Here is a 14,310-nt window from a genome sequence, read left to right on the forward strand (position 1 = left end):
AGTCTTCTTTCTAGTTGTGGTGCGCAGGCTCCAGAGCGTGTGGGCTCTATTTGCCGTGTGCTTGGGCTTAGTTGCTCCGCAGCATGTTGGATCTCAGTTCCCCCATTAGGATTGGAATCAGCATCCCCTGCATTGGAAGGTGGATTCTTAATCACTGGACCACCAGGGAAGTCCTGGCTGCTTAATTTTTAATAACCAGAGCTTGTTGTTTGATCCTGCTTCACATTTTAACAATTAATTGGATTTATCAGACACTATGTTGGGAAACAAAACATTTGTTATTCCAATTAACAGCCACAGGTAGCTCATCATTGACTTCTTGAATGCACTGTTTCCTGTTTCTGAAATGGACTGTGGTCACCCCTGATATCTCAGAGCTTCTTGCTTCTGCTTTCCTGGGTCACAACAGATTAGGATCTTTACCTAATTAACTACTGATGTAAGTATCCTGTTTCCCTCCGTACCCACACCCTCTCTGAAGTGGCTCATTCATTTGACACCTTGCTTGTTCCCTTGCTGGTAAATTAAAGACCTTTGGCATATGTTTAAGATCAGTTTGTCTAGGGACTTCCTAGGTGGCACAGAGATTAAGAATCCACCTGCCAATGCAGGGGACACAGGTTCGATCCCTGCTCCAGGAAGATCCCACATGCCTCGGAACAACTAAGCCTGTGTGCCACAACTATTGAGCCTGCACTCTAGAGCCCGTAAGCCACAACTATTTAGCCCGTGTGTGTGCCGCAACTACTGAAGCCCTCGCACCTAGAGCCCGTGCTCCACAAAAGAAGCCACCGCAATGAGAAGCCTGCACACCGCAATGAAGATTAGCCGCCACTGGCTGCAAATAGAGAAAGCCAGTGTGCAGCAACAAAGACACAACGCAGCCAATAAATAAAGAAGTAAATAAATACATTTATAAAAAAAAAGGATCAATTTGTCTAATACATTTTGCTTTTAATAAAGGAGGACTCTCCTCTGACTAGTCTGAAAGGAGCATCCTCTAGTGATAGAAGGACTATAATTACTAAAAAAAGACCCGATAAGTAAAATATAGGTATTCCATATTTGTAGAAGATAGAAATTCATTGAAATGGAAAACCTCCCAGTACCAACTATACTTGGGCCACAAAGCCATGAATTATCTATGGTTCTTAAAACTTTAGGAGTATAAAATCCATTGTCTATCAGAGGAGACTTTTCAGGAATCTGCACTTCTATATATACACTATATTTTGCAGCAATTTCAGGAGATTAATTATTTATGGTCCTGAGTCTTAGAGTAAAATCTAGTGCTTAGGACTTGGTGATTTCACTGCAGAGGCCCAGGTTCAATTCCTGCTTGGGGACCTGAGATGCTGCAAGCTGCAACACGTGGCCAAAAACAAAAACAACAACAAAAAAACACCAGTCTTTCTCCTGCTAGTCCTTTGAGAAACCAGTGCCACCAGGTTCTCCCAGAGCCCTTTCTACATGTCAGCGCTGAGTTCCTGGTTCACCCTCGTCATTTTCCCCTCCCACAGCCATGGCTGCTTCCTCTTCATGGCTAATAAGGAGAAGGGAGAGGCATGGAATGAGGAACCCAGAGCCCACCCCACCCACCCATGCACTTTTTCTAAAGAAGGAGAAGCATCAGGAGAGTCGGAGAGAGCTCCATTTTATTAAGGAAAGTTAAAAAAACAAAAACAAAAAACCAGGCAATTGAGAAGGAAGGAGAAATGGGGGAAGAGACTTGCGGTGCCTCATTACTCACTCCATGCCCTTGCCATTCAATTCAATCATGGACCACTACGAGGAACAGAATTAAATAACTAGAGGGGGATACAGAGTTAAGGTTCCCAGCCTTCCCTCTGGGGGAAAACTGAGACAGTAATACTGAGCAAAAGTGGAGAAAGCCATACCCCCAGGTCACCCCAAAGAGGTGACTTCAGGGAACAGGGGAGAGGATGCTACCTGGACACGCAAGTAGGCGTGGCTTGTAAACCCGGGACTTTGGCAGGTGGGGCTAGGAACTGGGAGGGTTTTGTAAACCAGGCTGTGGTCAAGGGAGAATGCAGGCACTGTAAACAAAGGGGCAGTGACCTAAGGAACAGGAGGGAGAGGTGCCTGTAAGTGCAGTGGGGGCCAGGTCTCCCAGGGAGATGGGTACTTAAATCCTGAGAGCCCCAGGGGGTGATGAGGAGTCGAGGAAGGCTGTGGGGAGAGTGTACCCTGCCCATGGAGATTGAGAGGGGGAGAGGGTGCTCCATCTCTACCCCCCCTCCCCCATGAGCTCTGTGCTCCTCCCCAGGACTTGATGGGGATCTTGGATCACCTAGGATACACCAGTATGTCTGATGAGGGTGGAAACTGCATGGTTGCCTCTGGCCCCCAGAAACAGGATGAGGAAAGCAAGCTGGAAGATGTTGGTTGCTCTTCCCTGCCAGGCTCATGTTCAGGGTCTGTCTGCTCTGAATCTTCTGGACTCCAGGATCTTCAGTTCTGGGAAGAAGGGAGGTATATCCCTGTGTTGGAAGAGGGTCACCTCCGGCAAGACTCATCTGTGGGAGAGGAGGCAATAAGGATAGAGAATGAGTGAGGGTCTCTGCCTCCCGCCTTCCCCGTCTGCTCCCCACACTGAAGGCCCGTTGGCATTTAGGAAATCTCGTAATATCTTGTAATATCTTCCATATTCTGAGTGCCTGTTACTACTCATAACAACAGCTATCACTCATGTAGCCTGGATTCTGTGCCAGCCATTCTCATAACTTGTTAAATCTCACAATAACCCCAGGAGAGGTCACATTCACAAGTAAGAGACAAGATGGAATTCAAACTCAGGCCTGTCTGATACAAGCCCTGTGTTTTAAACCACACTAGAGAGCGCATAAAGAGTCCTGGTTTTGAAATATGGACACCTCCTGTGCACTTCGCTTCCCAGGACCTCAGTTTTCCCACCTGTTAAAGGCGCAGTTAGGCTAGAGGACCTGCCAAGCCCCTTCCAAGCGCCGACTTTAAATCCTCCCCCTCCCTCCTGGACCGCAGTGCCGGCTCTGACCACCAGGGAGCGCGCTCGGGCCGGCGGAGCCTGCGCTCACCCACTATCAGGGCCTTGGTGCGCAGCCCGCCCTGGAGCTCTGGCTGCAGCAGTAGCAGTTCCTCCTCATCCTCTTCGTCGTCGGGTTGGGCCACAGGTGGACTGGGGGCACTGGGGGCCTCAGGCTCCGGGCCCAGCTCCTCCAGCACCGAACTCTCGGAGGGGTATTGGTATGTGGTCTCCAGGGCTGTCTCGCTAAAGGAGATCTTGAGCTGAGGGTGGAAGAGAAAGGGGGAGGAGGCGCGGTCAGCTGGGGGAAGACAGCAGGGTAACAGGTGCAGGATGGGGAGTGGGGACTGGGTTGGGGCATTCTGCTGACTGCCCTCCCCAGCCTCTCTGGAAGCCAGTTTTCCTTTCAGTACTGGCTCTCCAATCCCAGATTTTCCCTCTTCAGTCATATTGTTCCAAAAACATTGACTTTGGCCTGAGCTTTGGCAGGGGCCGTGTAGCAGAAGTAACACAGGCCCAAGGTTCCTACTTTTAGAGTGTGAGAGGCAGAAGGGTAAAAAGAAATTAAAAACATGTCCTGTGATCAGAACTGAGTCTTGGGGCACCCTGGCAGCAATCAGGATGGCTATCTGGGGGAGGTGAGATTTGAGCTGCCTGGGCAGGAAAGAGCTGGCTGGGAGGGATCCTGGGCAAAAGCAGAGACGGGCACATTGGTTTCCATAGCCTCAGCCCCTTGTTGTTTGGGGGAAACCTAGGACCCTGGACGCCGGCCCCTCCCACCCCCCTTACTCCCCTCCTCCAGCTGGAGTGGACCCACAGGAAAGGGTCTTGTGTCTGAGAGGGGACTGGAGACCAACAGAAAAGCCCAGAGGAAATGACACTCTCCCCCAAAACACAGGGTTAGCCAGAGTCCCTGAAAGGTGCAGCTGGGGGAGGTGACAGGGGCAGAGAGTAAAGTCCAGGCAAACATGAGATGTGGGTGGACAGCACAGAGACAGAGGCAAACGACCAGAAGGGATCTGGAGGGGGCAGAAAATCCTTCATAAACATACTGTCTCAAGAGTAAGTGTGCCCCAGCTGTTCTCACTGCCTTTTTACCCTTCCCCTTTGCCCTCCTAAGAAGCTCAGGGGGAAGGGGCAGGGTGGGATTAGCTCTAGGAGCCAAAGGGATTAAGGAGACAAACAGGAGGAGTCCATGTGAACTGCTCAGAAAGGCCCGGAAGATCTCCTCAGGCCTTCTCTGGTGTCTGTTTGGGAAACTTGGGGCTGGGGCCCTGCATCCCTGAGTCTCTGCATGCGCTGGGGTATGAGAAGAGAGAAACCAAGACGGTGGTTGAACAGGTGGCTGCTAACACCTGGGTCCCAGAGGAAAGCTAGAACTCAGAGACTGTGTGTGTGGCACTCCCCAGGTCCAAACCTGACATTGGCCCCCACCTCACTGGGAGCAAAAGCCAGAGCCTGATCAAGGCCTACGGGGGCTCCCAATGCACCTCTCCCCACTCACCTCTCAGGCATCCTCCTCCACCACCACCACCAGGGGCACTCTTACCTCTGGGCCTTTGCACTGGCTGTTCCCTCGGCCTGGAACACTCCTCCTCCAAATCCTGCCATGGCTCCCTCTGTCTGGATCATGCTATTATAAAGTTGTCATATTTGCTCCTCCCACCTCCTGGCCCTCTAGGCTCCACTTGTCCCTGTTCTAATTTTTTCCCATAATCACTTACCACTTTCTAACCTAACCTACCAGAGAATTTACTTATTTGTTTACCTATTTGTGTCTGCTGTCAATAGAAGCAGTGGAAGTGGCTACACTGGTAAGGAAGGCTTCATCCAGACCTCAGATGCGGTCTCAACAGGGGACCAACACTGAGGGAACACTGGGGCGGGGCGGGGTGGGGTGGTGGGCAGTCCAGCCTGTACACAGCCTTCCCCCAGTCTGTGTCTGTGGAACAGCTGGCTGGTAGAATCGAGTGACACGAGCCAGACCCCTTATATCCTAACTTCTCAAAAGGAACCACTTCTATTGCTGACAGATTTACCCAGACTTCTGGGAACCCATTTCTGTTTTCTTTTCATATCACCTTTTGAGATAACACGCTCCATCGTTTACTACCCGCTCTGGAAAAAGATCCATTTTATTTGCTCTCCATCCATGTTTGTCTGTCTCCCCGCTGACCCTGCTTCTCTGTTCACTTCTACCCCCCAGCTTCTGACTGGGCTTCTCAGGAATGCACAGCCTGCATGGGGCGTGGGGGGGGTGGGGGTGGGTACAGAGGGGGTGACTCACGCACTCCTCTCTCATCAGCTATATAAGGTCACAAGGGGGCTGGAGAGGGGAGGGGCCGGTCTCCCTGCCAGAGGGGCCTCTGGGGAAGGGCACCAGCCACAGCCCAAGCCCGGGCTGCAGCACAGGGCTGGGATTTCTCTCCCGGTGGCAGGGATACATTTGATGGAATTATCTTGCAAAACAGGAGTTATTGAGGGAAGTTGGGGGAGCGTTGGGTGTTAAGGTCCTCCTATCCCTGATCTGGCGGGTGGGGACAGGACATGCCCGTCTCCGCTGAGCAGGGTGCTGGGAGAGTGGAGAAGGCCTGAGGGAGGGCTGAGGGGAAGGTGTCAGGGCCTAGAGAACTCTGCTGCTTCTTCCCCACCCCCACCCCAGAGCGGCTGCTTCCTTATTCTCTCACCACATCCTGAGCACAGTTCTGGCAGGCCCATGGCCCTGCGTTCGCCACCGGCCCCACCAGCCTTCCGGCCCCCACCCCAGGCTTCCTGTTTGGGCGATCTGCTTCCGGCTCCCCTGCTCCCTGACCTAGGTATGGTCACCCGCACAGGTCCTGCCCAGCACTTGGACCGTCCCCAGGCTTTGGGCCCCAAACTTCACACCTCTCCCTCTTTATTCCTCCCCAGAGGCACAAGCCAGGCTCTACAGTAGGAAGTGACTTCTCTGGACACCTCACCCTGGCTGTTCCTCACCTACTTCCTGGCATCTGCCCAGCCCAAAGGGGAAGCGGCTGGTAGCAGTCGGAGAGCTCAGGACAGACTCCAGGACCATGGCTTGGGGATGGGAGCTTAAGCTTCACGTGAGGATGAACTGGGCTCTCAAGTGACCCCCCGATCTTTGGTCCCTATGGTTTCCTACTGACACTGAGCATACAAAAAAACAGTCTGACGATGTCACACATGGAATGAGGACTGGAGGCTAGGAAGGTCTTCCCGGTCTCTGGAGAGATGCATTAGATGCAGAGACCACTCTTTCCTTAGAGATTTTCAAGCTGGAAACTGGTGTATGGGGATGGAGTTGGGCCAGGGCTAAGGGAAGAAGTCAGCTTGGCTGACAGTTTGGCTGTTCCCAACTTCCCTGCACCGCCTTTTTCCAGTTTAACCTCTGACCTTCTGCTGGCCTCGGCCCCCACCCTGTCCTCACCTCCCATTGTACTCGCTGCTCTCAGCACAGTGCCTCCAAATTCACTTCTCTTTCTCTCTACCCCAAGAGGAGGGAGAGGCCAGGATGGCAGGAAGAGAGGGGAAAACCAACTGCTGAGCCAGTTCTGGGGAGGGAGGGGAAGCCCAGGGAGGAAGGACAGGGAGGGAGCGGCGGGGGGTATTTTGGAAGAGGAGAAGGCTTTTCTTGTCCCAAGAGAAGGGAGCACTGTCTGAAGCAGTGGCCCAGCTGGGGGTGTGCAACCTCGAGGTCACCCACTTCAAATGGCCTCTGTGTGCGTCTCTCCCATGGGGCAGACTCGGGGTTCAAAAGCCTTCTCTCTGCTCCTTGGCTAGCCCTGTTCCCCTCCCCTCCCCCTGCCATCCTAGGATGTCCCTACTCGGCTCTGCACCCCCCTTCCCTGGGTCTGTGAGGCCTTCCCCCCACTCTCTTCTCCCTGCCATTTCTCCCTAGAGCCCCAAAGCCACCCCTTCCACCTCCCCAGGCTTCCTGCCCCGATAGTCTCGTCTCTGGAAGGCTGGAAGGGCTTTTGCCCTGCAGATCCTGCCTTCATAGACTCCAGGCTGTGGCCTCAGCTCAGGTCTCCCATCAGATGGGCTGGGTGGGGTCACAGACTCAGGAAGGGAAAGAAAGGGGGGTGGGTAGTACTGAGAGCCTGAGGGAAAGGAGAGTGAGCGGCTCGGGCACACCCTGAGAGAGACACACCCAGGACAGCGCTTGATTGCGGGGCAGCCTCCTTGGGCTGGGAAATGAATGGAAAAGAAGGGCTACAAGAAGGAAGGGTGTGTGTGCAGGGAAGGAAGGGTGGTGGCAGGAATGAACAAGAAAGAATAGACGAAGACAAGAATACGGGGGTATAAAAAAGAGAGAGAGAATCAGGAGTCCACAGAGAACTGACGCGTGGGCTTCTAAGAAGTCTGACTTGGCTGCTCCCTACCTGTTTGTGGTGCCTTTCAGGGGACCCCTTGACAAGGCAGCTGCGGCTGAGGCGGAGGTAGCCCCCCAGAACCAAGATCTCCTCGGCAGTCGGGTACCGCTTCTTCCCAGCTCCAGGGGCTGCAGCATCAGCTGTGGCTGGCGTGGCTGGAGTGGTAGGGGCTGCAGGGGGCATGGACCGCCGGGGGTTGACTGTGAAGGTGTGTCCGCTGCGGCGGGGGGCCCCCACCCCTGGCCCTGCCTTCACCCCATAGAACAGTCGGCTCATGAGGGGATCCCCAGGGGAATGGGGGGCAGGTGGGGCTGGGGGTGGGGGAGACAGAGGGGCTGCTGGTGGGGGCCGGAGTTCCCCTGCTTCCTCTTCCTGCTGTCTAGAGCCTGCAGTCCCAGCGTCCTCTGGTGGGAGGGGGGAGGGCACAGAGCAGCGGTTCTGCAGGGAGCTCAGAGGCCTGCCCTGAGCCCCTGCCTCCTCCTTCTCAGCCTCCCCTTCTCCAGTCCCTGCACCGAGAGGACCCAGGTGCTTCCCAGAAGACTCTGGAGGGTCTGGTTTCTGAGTTTGAGTCTCTGTGTCCCTGGGTGTCCAATCTCGAACCTTCCCAGAGCTCAGGGTCCATTTCCACCCTTCTGTCAGCCTCAAGCCCCTCTCGCCATCCTCCGCAGGGGTGGGCCTCTGCTCTGCTGCCTCCACTCCTCCAAAGCTGCTGTCTGGAGCCTCCCTTGTCAGGGTCTCTGACGACACTGTAATCTCTTCTGGGACCATCCTTGGAATCGGCCTCTCTTCTTTTCTTTCTTCTCCTGAGCTCAGCCTCCACTCTGATGCCTCCAGGTGTACCAAACTCTGTTCCTCAGACTCTCCGGAGTTAGGCCTCCATTTATGGGCCTCTGTCAGGCCCAACTTCTGCTTGTCAGGCTCCACTGGGCTCAGTCTATTTTCCACCACCTCTTTTCTCCTGGGGCTTTGTTCTTGAGGCTCTGCCAGTCTCAGACTCTGCTCTGGAGTTTCTCCAGGGCTCAGCCTCCACTTCCGCACCTCTGACAGTCTGGAGCTCCTGTCTCCAGCCTCTCCTGGGCTCTGCCTCCAGTCCCGAGCCTCCGAAGGCCTGGGGCTCGACTCTCGAGCTCCCCCTACCCCCAGCCTCCTCTCTCTGGCCTCCCTGGGACTAAGCCGCTCTTCTCTGGACTCTCTTCCCTTGGGGCTCTGATCCCGCACCTCCCCAGGGCTGGGTCTCCGCTCCCAGGCGTCCAAAGGCCCAGGCCGTCTCTCCGCAAGCAGCTCTTCACTCCGCTGCTGTTGCTGCTGCTGGCGCTCTTGCCGAATAAATCGGTTCTGGTGCACCGGCCCGATGGCCTCCAGGAGGACAGCAGACTCATCTGGGTCTGGAGGTCCAGCCTCCGTCGTCCCCGACACCGGGCTAGGCTCCCCAGGAGACAGACCAAGCTTGGCCCGACGGCGCTCCAGAAGCCCCCGCTTCCAGGCTGGCATCTGGGACAGCCGCTCCTGCTCTGCCTTCTCCCGGCCACGAACGGCTGCCTCCTCCTGCCGGCGCCGGGCTAGCAGCTGTAGCTTCCAGTCCGGGATGGTGGCCATGGCCCCCTGGGGGAAGGTGGGGGCACGCTGGGGGCAGAGAACAGGAAGGAGAGGCTCCAGAGAGGCCCAGGAGGTGAGAATGGGGGTGGGAGGAGAGGAAGTGGAGGGGAGAGGTGGGACACCGAGGAGGGCAGAGGAGCTGAGGGTGAGGACAGAGGAAAAGAGGGGGGAGCAGAGAAAGGGGAAAAACTGAGAAAGTGGAGAGGAAACTAAGAGCCAAGTTGATGGGGGTGGGGAGATGGGTTGAGAGGAAGAGGGGAGATTCAGAGCAAAGAGGCAGAAGTCAGATTTGTCAGTACAGGCTACGGGTATCAGAGACAGTCCCCGGGATGTGATAAGACAGAAAAAAGAAAGAAGTTGGCGCGAGGGAGAAGAGAGAGAAGAGAGGCTGGGGGTGAGGGGGCCAGGGTCCAGGCGAAGTTGCCTCACCGCTACCCCAGGAGCGGTGAGAGTGGGAAGAGGTCAGGGAATCCGGCGGGAGAGGGGGCAGTGGGACCTGAGGGGGTGTCGGGGAGGTGGGAGGGCGGAGAGAGGAGAGGTCTAGGGGAGAAGGGGAAATCAGGGGGCAGAGGGCGAGGGAGCTCCGCGGCTGCAGCCCGGCGCGTCTCAGCGCGGGCCCCGGAGGTCCGGGCTCCCCTTCCAGCTCCGCTCGGGCCACGCCTCTCCGGCCCCCCAGCCCCCACCCCTCCGCCCCGCACTCCGCCCCGAGGCGGGTCAGGGGAAATACCCTCCCCCGGGGACTTTCGGAACCCGGGTGTCGGAGCTGCCAGCACGTTCCCAGAACCCTGGCGTCCACCCCCACCCTAACCCGGTCCCGGCACCGGCGCCTGCCTCCCCCGCCGGCGGTGCCCCGGGACCCAGGCGTGCGGAGGACCGGTTCCACGCCTCTTCTCCCCGGAGCCTGCCAGTCCCGTGCCTGGGTCTTGGCTCTCACGGAACCCCGACATAGTCAGCCATCCCCACCCGGCTCTGACCGCACACACAGGCAATCTCGGCACAAAGAGGAGACAGCCTAAGGTCCGGGCCGGGGACGGGAGCGGGGACGGGAGAGAGGAGACACCCCCTCCCCAAGTCTGAAGCCCCTCAGTCAACTCACACGCCGCGGGGCTCCCAGGGGAGGGGGTGCGAAGGAGCCTGATGTCCGGAGAGAGGAGGAGAGAGGAAGAGGAGGAGAGAGGGATCGAGGGAGATCCGGAGACAGGAGGGAGGGGAAGAGGGAGGGAGAGGAGGAGGGAAAGAGGGAGCCGAGGAGGAGGGACGGAGACAGAGATCTGGGGGCCGGGAGGGGGGCGGCCGCCGCTTTGTCTGAGGACAATGGGGAGAGGGAAGGGGGCGCGGGGCGGAGCCGGGCGAGGGGGCGGAGCCTCGCTCCCTCCGACCCCGCGTGGGACTCGGCTCCCGGACTCCTCTTTTCCCGCCGCCAGCCCTGGCCCTCCGCTGTCTGTCCCCAGGGCCTCTCACCCGGCTCCCGCCCGGTAGCCCTGGATAACCCAGGTGTCCAGACCCCCGCCCCCAGCTCGCCGACCCAGGGCGGCGGCCCGTGACTCAGGCCCCTCGAGGGACTTGGGGAGGAAGCGGCAGCTGCTCCGAGCCGGGCCCGCCCTTCCCATCTCCTGCCGCTCCTCCCCACGCTTTTGCCTTTGTTACAGTGGGGGCCGCGGCGGCCGCCGGGCAGCGGAGGGGGCGTGAGGATGGGACTGGCGGCAGGAGTGGCGCTTGGAAGCCAACGGTTTTGGAAGCTAGCTCCCTTACCCGAGCCGCTGCCTCACTCTTCCGCTTCCACCTGTCTCCCGCGGGTCCCCAGGTCCGCAGGGAGGAAATTGGGGGATTTGGAGGAAGGGGGACCGGGTGCTCCAGGAAGGTGGGGTGGGTCCGCGGGGAGTGGCCGCCGCCCAGCGGTCACCAGAGGGCGCGGCCGATGCCTAGACTCGAGTTCGGCTCGCCTGTCCTTCCCAGAGTCAGCCCTGCAGCTTGAGACACTGAGATTGCATGCTACACGTAGAAAAACCAGGCTGAATTTTATTTCCCTGTAGCGCGAGTTCCTAGGGAGAGCAGGGAGCCCTTAGTCACCCGAATTAAGAGCGGGAGAATCCGCTCCACTAGGTTCATGAGGCTGGAACCCAGGGGGCAAGGCCTAGGGAGCTGGAAAGCCCAGACAGTGGGGCTGGCCTGCACTGCAAGGCGTGGAGCCGGGAGGGGCACCGATATCTTCAAACTTGCAGACCTTGGTCCAGCTCCTAGGAGGGGGGCTAGAGGGGGAGAGGAGGATCCCTGAGGCACAGAGGCCAGTAACAGGCCCAGGGGAGTGGTCAGGCCTGACCCCTCTCCTTGTGAGGAGGTTGTTAACAGAGCGTCAAGCCCTAAGCTGTGAGGAGGCAGATAAGTTTCCCCGCTCCCTCTTCCTGGCTGGTGAGAAGTGGCCCTTCCAATGGCTGAAACTCAGAATTTAGGATATGGAGGTGGACCTGAGGAGTGGAGGCTCAACCAAGGGGAGGGACAGCTCCTTCAGTCCGTGGATTTGGGCCTCTGCTCTGAAGCAGCCAAGGCTGGATGTTAACGGCCTTTGGAATTGGAGGGGGAAAGGAAGTACAGGGCTTGAAACCAGGGTTAGCCCTCACTCAGCCTCCCCATCCTGGGGCCGGGAGAGCAGGTGGAGTTTTCTTTGCAGCTGGGCCCGGAGGTATCGGAGATCTTGCTGGTCAAGTCCGTGAGCCAGGCCCAGGTAGAGGGTAAGGAGGAGAGCAAGAAGGAGGCGGTCAGTGCCCAGGGTGGGCACCACCCATAGCACCGTCAGCAGCTCCACGCACACCGGGTGGCGCAGGTGGGAGAAGAGTCTCAGAGCCCGGGGAGACTTCAGGGCCAGAGGCTCGCCCAGCCCCAGCACGTGGTAATATACCTAGGAGAGGGAGAATGGCTTAGAAATGGAGTCAAGCCCTTGTCACAACTTAGCTGCCTCTTTCTCCCCTTCCAGGCACCCTCCTTCTATAACTCAGGCCCAGGAACCACCCTTTTGAGACTGGGGCCCCTGACCCTCATCTCTGGTCCATGAACCTTCCCCAGGCCCAGGGAGCCCATGGTTTCTGGCCTTTGAGGGAGGGCTGAGGGGAGACTATCTTACAAGAAAGGGAGGTGAGGGAGTCAAAAGCAAGAGGCAGGTGGAAGAGTATGGGAGGAGGAGGGACATCCTTGGAGGGGAAAGAGGTATTCTAGAAAAGACCAGAGATCTTGGGTAGGGATCTGGGAGCCTCACCTGTTTGAGGCCCATGAGCTCTGCGTAGTCAAAGACGAGAAGGATGCTGAAGATGAGGAGCCAGGAAATGACGTGGAGCACAAAGCAGAGAAGGGGCACCCAAGTGGCCCATGGCTCGGCCCGAGCCTCCCACAACACAGGACCCCTGGGCACGGGCTCCCAATACCGCATCACCAGCTGAAGAAGGATGAGGGGACTGGGTATCCCAGCAGCCCATCCTTGAGAGACCTAGACCCAGAGGCTGCCCCCACCCCAGGCTGGCCTGCGGCATTCCCCACCTCTACTATAAGCATGGTCACCATGTGGAGGGCATTGGCGGGGGGGGGGGGTCCCACAGATGTAAGAATGACTTGTCTCTACTCTGAGGACTTACAGAATGGCTGAGTCACCAGGTAGGTACATAAAGTAGCCTGTGCAAAGCACGCACTGAGAAGACAGATGAGTACTAACTGGGAAGCTTTCTCTGTGACCCAGGGACGTGCTTTTGAAGAAAGGATAGGACAGAAGAGGAGTTAACAAGGGAATCTCAAGCAGGACAACATGAACAAAGTTGCAAAGGTGAGAATGCACATATCACGCTCAGGGAGTGACAAGCAGTACACCCTTCTTGACAAAATGTAGGATATGTGCTGTGGAGGAATGGGAGCTGAGATTACAGTCCTGAACACCCTCAGTTCTCCTCCTAAGCCCATGTTTTATCAGAAACCTAAGGTCCTCGCCTCTCCAATCGATGGCATCCTTCCCACAGACTGCTTCCCTTGAGGACTCAGCTGCCAGGGCTTCATACCTGCAAGGCCAGGGCAGTGCATGCCACGTACAGTGACCTCTGAAGGACCCCAAAGTACCGGGACATCCATGCCTTCACTGTCTCAGTTGCCATGAGGCTGTGCTGCCCCACAAATAGTAGCAGGAGCCCCAGATCCCAAGCCAGGGAGACAAGAATGCTTTGGTCCTGTAGGGCAGCCAGCCATCCCTGGCGGACATCTATGGGGAGTTGGGAGAAAGGGACAAAAGATCAAGAAGACTGGGAAACACTCCCTACCCTTATCTCTTCTTGGGACCCCAGGCCATGTCCTTTAATGCTTTCAAGAGCCTTAATGCTTCCTCTCTAGGCTTTGCCCACCTCACTTTTCTATTCCCTGTTTCTTCCCTCTTCCCCAGGCCTCCTTCAGAGCTGGGGAAGAGGATTCATGTTGGGCAGACACGAAAGACATCGCTGGAGTGCTTTTCTTGTTTCTGTTCTCCAAATTCTCCCTCTTTATAACACTCTCCATAGTCCTCTTTACGAAGCCTTTCCTTAGAATACTCTGCGCATCGCCGTTTCTTTCCCCCTCAGTCCTCACTCTCCCGCCTCTCCAAACCGCTAATCCCAGAGTTCCTAATTTAGCCCTCTGGTCTCCCCTGCAGCGTCTCGGCGGCTTTCATGGTTCTAGTTCCCTCTCCAGGACTTCCCCTGTCATTTGTCTCCAAGCCCCGCCCCCGCTCCCTCTGCTTCGGCTCCACCTCCCTAACCCAGAGCCCATCCCCGGTCCCTCCCGCTCACCCGGACCACCAGACTCCGAGATTCCTCCAAAAAGTGGCCGAAGGGAGGTAAAACGCACGAACTCCACTCCGGTGCCAAAGGCCAGGATGAAAGAGGCGAGGGCAACAGGGACGAGAAGCAGTGCAGGGGCCATGGCGAGAAATGGAGGGGTGGGGAAAGGGGCGGGTTTGGGATTCCCGCGGCCGCAGGCTCCGCCCCGGTCCCGCCTCCCGCCGGGGGCCCTGCCCAGGAGGGCGGGGCTCCCGCGCCGACGCCCCGGCTTCCGGCGGGCGTGTGCGGCTCTTTCATAGCACGGTGCTGGGCCGATCCCTGGGTCCCTTTCCCAGGTCTGCATCTCCGCGTCACAGAAGGGAATGTTAGAATCCCAAGTGAGAGGTGAAAAGGGCAGCGGCTGTGCAGTCACTCACATGGGTTGAATCGCAGCTGGCCTAGTTTTCGCATCTAAAATGAAGACAGTTCTCTTGCAGGGTCCTTGCAGAAACAGCAGTATGAACCCCCTTTCCTTTAACAACTTTGACTAGAAAAC

The 14,310-nt window shown here is 57.2% G+C and overlaps 2 protein-coding genes across 3 annotated transcripts; both read right to left on the reverse strand.

Annotated features, from left to right (window-relative positions):
• Window positions 1–1,638: 1,638 nt before the first annotated feature.
• Window positions 1,639–10,144, reverse strand: PPP1R18 (protein phosphatase 1 regulatory subunit 18). The gene is made up of 4 exons (XM_057699522.1): window positions 10,088–10,144; window positions 7,405–9,018; window positions 3,075–3,285; window positions 1,639–2,537 (listed from the first exon to the last, which is right to left on the reverse strand). Exons 2-4 carry the CDS (start codon window positions 8,989–8,991, stop codon window positions 2,518–2,520), a joined length of 1,818 nt encoding a protein of 605 aa, XP_057555505.1. The 5' UTR covers window positions 8,992–9,018; window positions 10,088–10,144; the 3' UTR covers window positions 1,639–2,517.
• An 845-nt stretch (window positions 10,145–10,989) lies between these two features.
• NRM (nurim) lies at window positions 10,990–13,953 on the reverse strand. Of its 2 annotated transcripts, XM_057699523.1 has the most exons (4): window positions 13,785–13,952; window positions 13,029–13,225; window positions 12,242–12,418; window positions 10,990–11,887 (listed from the first exon to the last, which is right to left on the reverse strand). In XM_057699523.1, exons 1-4 carry the CDS (start codon window positions 13,915–13,917, stop codon window positions 11,606–11,608), a joined length of 789 nt encoding a protein of 262 aa, XP_057555506.1. In that variant the 5' UTR covers window positions 13,918–13,952; the 3' UTR covers window positions 10,990–11,605. The 2 variants fall into 2 exon arrangements, with proteins under 2 accessions (XP_057555506.1, XP_057555508.1); XM_057699525.1 differs by lacking the exon at window positions 12,242–12,418 and having other exon boundaries at window positions 13,785–13,953.
• Between the last annotated feature and the right edge of the window lie 357 nt (window positions 13,954–14,310).

The sequence above is a fragment of the Hippopotamus amphibius genome, chromosome 11, assembly GCF_030028045.1.
Source record: "Hippopotamus amphibius kiboko isolate mHipAmp2 chromosome 11, mHipAmp2.hap2, whole genome shotgun sequence".
Classification (NCBI taxonomy): Eukaryota; Metazoa; Chordata; class Mammalia; order Artiodactyla; family Hippopotamidae; genus Hippopotamus; species Hippopotamus amphibius.

Coding starts and splice junctions, on each gene's coding strand:
- PPP1R18 (XM_057699522.1), bottom strand. CDS start 8,991: ATGGCCACCATCCCGGACTGGAAGCTACAGCTGCTAGCCCGGCGCCGG. Junction 3,286..7,404: donor CTGAAAGGCACCACAAACAG/GTAGGGAGCAGC, acceptor TTCCACCCTCAG/CTCAAGATCTCCTTTAGCGA. Junction 2,538..3,074: donor CACCAAGGCCCTGATAGTGG/GTGAGCGCAGGC, acceptor CCTCTCCCACAG/ATGAGTCTTGCCGGAGGTGA.
- NRM (XM_057699523.1), bottom strand. CDS start 13,917: ATGGCCCCTGCACTGCTTCTCGTCCCTGTTGCCCTCGCCTCTTTCATC. Junction 12,419..13,028: donor GCACTGCCCTGGCCTTGCAG/GTATGAAGCCCT, acceptor ATCCTTCTTCAG/CTGGTGATGCGGTATTGGGA. Junction 11,888..12,241: donor AGCTCATGGGCCTCAAACAG/GTGAGGCTCCCA, acceptor TCCCTCTCCTAG/GTATATTACCACGTGCTGGG.